At 39.6% G+C, this 3,202-nt stretch overlaps 1 protein-coding gene across 6 annotated transcripts in view; it reads right to left on the minus strand.

Moving 5' to 3' along the window:
* CDase (neutral ceramidase) overlaps positions 1-3,202 on the minus strand; it is a 35,420-nt gene that overhangs the window by 4,912 nt on the left and 27,306 nt on the right. For 5 of the 6 annotated variants that reach the window (XM_018037763.2, XM_018037761.2, XM_018037764.2 and 2 more), the window contains 2 exons: positions 1,509-1,631; positions 1,125-1,206 (listed from right to left, as the gene is read on the minus strand). In XM_018037763.2, the coding sequence (XP_017893252.1) occupies positions 1,125-1,206; positions 1,509-1,631 (205 nt within the window). Of the gene's footprint in view, positions 1-55; positions 152-400; positions 632-1,011; positions 1,207-1,508; positions 1,632-3,202 lie in introns of all 6 variants that reach the window. The other variant, XM_026810790.1, reaches the window with a different exon arrangement.

A 3,202-nucleotide genomic window follows, 5' to 3' on the forward strand; every position in this document is an offset into this window, starting at 1 on the left:
TTATATTGGTATAATATTTTTTATAGCAGAAACACTTGGGGAATGTTACGCTTACAAGAATAGCAGCCGTGACGAGCTCTTGGTACTGTTTTAAATAGATTGTGAGTGTGTGGGGTCCAAATATCGTGGAAGCTCCCTCGTATCTTTGGATCTGTAAAATTTCATTCCACTCTTTAAACAATTTCAGGACAATGTAATCAAATGCGATTATGTTTTTTTCGACTGATAAAACGGAACTATAATTAAAGAGGAAAAATTGTATGCACAGTGAATGGATGTAAAATATTGAACTTCTAATGGACAGATAATGAGAGGAGATAATGTATGATAAGGCAGCCGTTAAACGATAGATCGAGGATCGTAAGAACATCGGAAGCGGTAGGGATGGTCTGCGATTTACTTGGTATTCCTCCGGCGTGGTTACGTAATCGCTGTAAGTATTGCAGAGGCCGGCGACTATAACGGAGGTTTCGCTGTCGGACGCATCGTTCATGACCGTTTTGATAGCCTCTCGCAATCTTCTTCCGGACATTGTTGTGAATTCCCCCGGCACACCGGCGATTACTACGTTTCCGATCAACGCGACTTGCGTCGCCACGATTTTCGGCTGCCACTCGTACGGCAAAGTCATCTGAACAGACGTAGACACCATTGCAAAAATAAATATTCTGTATCGTGTAATTACTAAATAAAATCAATACGATTGCAAAATCGAACTTCAATATTTATTATTTATTTAATTATTCTCTTTTTGTTCTGTTGTACATTTGTTTTATTTAAATATGTTTTGTAAGGAGGAAGCAGGAGTAACCCTGTCTGCAATATCGACTTTTATATTATTCTAACTCAGGCAATGATTAACGACTTACGCTTTTATCAAAATTATTTAAAACCTGGAAATTATGAGATCGTTCAAGTCTGATGTAACTGAAAATTGGTCTAATTAAAAGTTTTCTCTAGGACATTTTTGTTCAGGGTCCGCCGTGAAAATATTTTGTCATGTAAGCTTACACGTCCGGTGGCGAGGAGAATCGGCTTAGCGCCGTGGCACTTGATGTCCTCGGCCGTCGGCGCCGCTAACAAGTTTCTAACTACGTTCCACAAGGGATTTGCAGTAGTTGTACCCTGCTCGAATGCAAACGATCCCGGGCCGTCGGTCGTCCCCGCCGCGAAACTGTACCCCATCGCTGGTTCACACCCATGAACCTAATGCAACGTCAATGTTTTGCCATAAATCTCGTGGAAAATTTACTGAGCTCCTAAAGAGTCTTAATAAATATGATATCCAATTTAAAAAAAAATTATACTGCATTATAATTAGAAGAAATACTAGTCTATTTTCGAAAGTGTCACATTTAACAATAATAAGCTGAAAATTTGAATCTTTATAATAAAAATGGTATCCATAAAACCAAATTATTATACTGTAATACATATAATTAGAAGAAATATTAATTTCTTTTTCAGAGTATAAAATATACAAGGAAAAGAAGTGATAGTGCGCGTACCTTCTCGATCTCCTTGCTAGTCTCGTTGTAGAACTCGGCAGTCTGTTCCACCATGTTCACGTAGCGATGAACCACCCGTAGGGGCCCGATCACTTCCTTAGCTTCTCCGTACAGCCATAAACGCTGCAATCACCAAGCAACACGGCTATAGAATCGTGCGATATGTACGAGAAACGCAACGGTACGCAACGCAACGTGCAACGCACGCATGAAGCGCATCCGCCTCGGTGGCCACACCGTTCTCCTCTGGCTTCTGCCTTTATCATGCTAATACGCATCTCTCGAAACCGACCGAACGGCCAACCGACCCTTCGCCTAACCGCGTCACGGATAAAGAGCATGCGAATGTATGTTAATTATCATCTATCTCCTGGTGTTCTCTCTCATCCCCGTTTCGTCGTAACTTGTTAGACGCTGCCGGTGAAAGTCAATCGTGCCGTGAATTCCAAGCCACGAAATTGTATTACGCTCTATGTTTATGCAAATATCGTTCGAAATGTAACACCAACAAACAGGACTCAAATGACGATTTGTTTCACACGTTACATATTAATAACACAATGTTCTCTTCATTAATTAAGATTTGTACTAGAAATTCTATGTTATTATATAAACAGGGTAATATCTTTTATCTCATAAGCCTGTAAAATACGCTCACAATATTCTTAACTGTCGTCATTTCACTCTTCGAATTTTATTCTCTCGTTTCCATCATCGAAAGCTATTATCAAAAAGTTCCCCTTTAAAAGAATTCTATTTGAACGAGAGATAATGATACGTCTGTGAGATAGAATTTTTTATATCATAAACCTATAATATATGTACTCTAAATCAATTTTTTTCGTTACTTTCAACACTGACTATACGGCCATAATATCCTCGACTGCTTACATTTCACTCTTGGAGTTTTATCAAATTTTCTCTTGTTCCCAATATCGGCAAAATTCTCGTTTAAAAGCCCTTTTCACATTCGAGTGAAAAAATGACATTTAATTGAACAATCTCAAAAACCAGCCAAGCCGTAAGCCATCCTTGATCGTTTCGCTGGTTAATTTCACGGAAAATCCTGTCATTCGTCCACCCTTCCTCTGATTCAACGCACATCCCTCTTTCCTTGGAGCGTGGCTCCCACCCCTCGAACTCTATCTCTCGGTTCCATGCACGCGCGTCGTGTCTCTCGGTATCTGAGATCTCATCTTCGCGTGCACACGCAACCTTGCCTTCCGCCACTTTCCCTTGGTCAGGGAACGTAATATCAGTAGTCTGTTGGTAAGAGTGCAACGTGCACGTGGTCAAGAGCGCGACGGACCAAGGAAAATCAGTTTTCTTTCCCCAAACTTTTTGGTCCTTTTATAAAAAATTATATCATCAATCACATTCTTCTTTTTCTCTGTTCTATACATTTTATCATTCTTACAAAATTTGTAAACCTGTTATAACAGACATTTTTCTGTTGAAGTTGAGCATGATTGAAATCCATTATAACAGCTCGTAACTTCATCATATCTGAAGATGAATCGCAGTAGCGAGAGTCAATCATTAATGGGCCAGGCGATGATGGGTAGAAGCGGAGGAAACCGCTGATGATTAATGTCAAGGAGATGGTTCTATTTAATGTCTGATAATGACTCTCGAATAGGAAATTAGAATTACGTCCTACATGTAATTAATTAATTTGCACAGAGCAAAGCAAG

Source organism: Ceratina calcarata, unplaced genomic scaffold, assembly GCF_001652005.2.
Source record: "Ceratina calcarata isolate Rehan_Ccalc_2016 unplaced genomic scaffold, ASM165200v1 scaffold178.2, whole genome shotgun sequence".
NCBI lineage: Eukaryota > Metazoa > Arthropoda > Insecta > Hymenoptera > Apidae > Ceratina > Ceratina calcarata.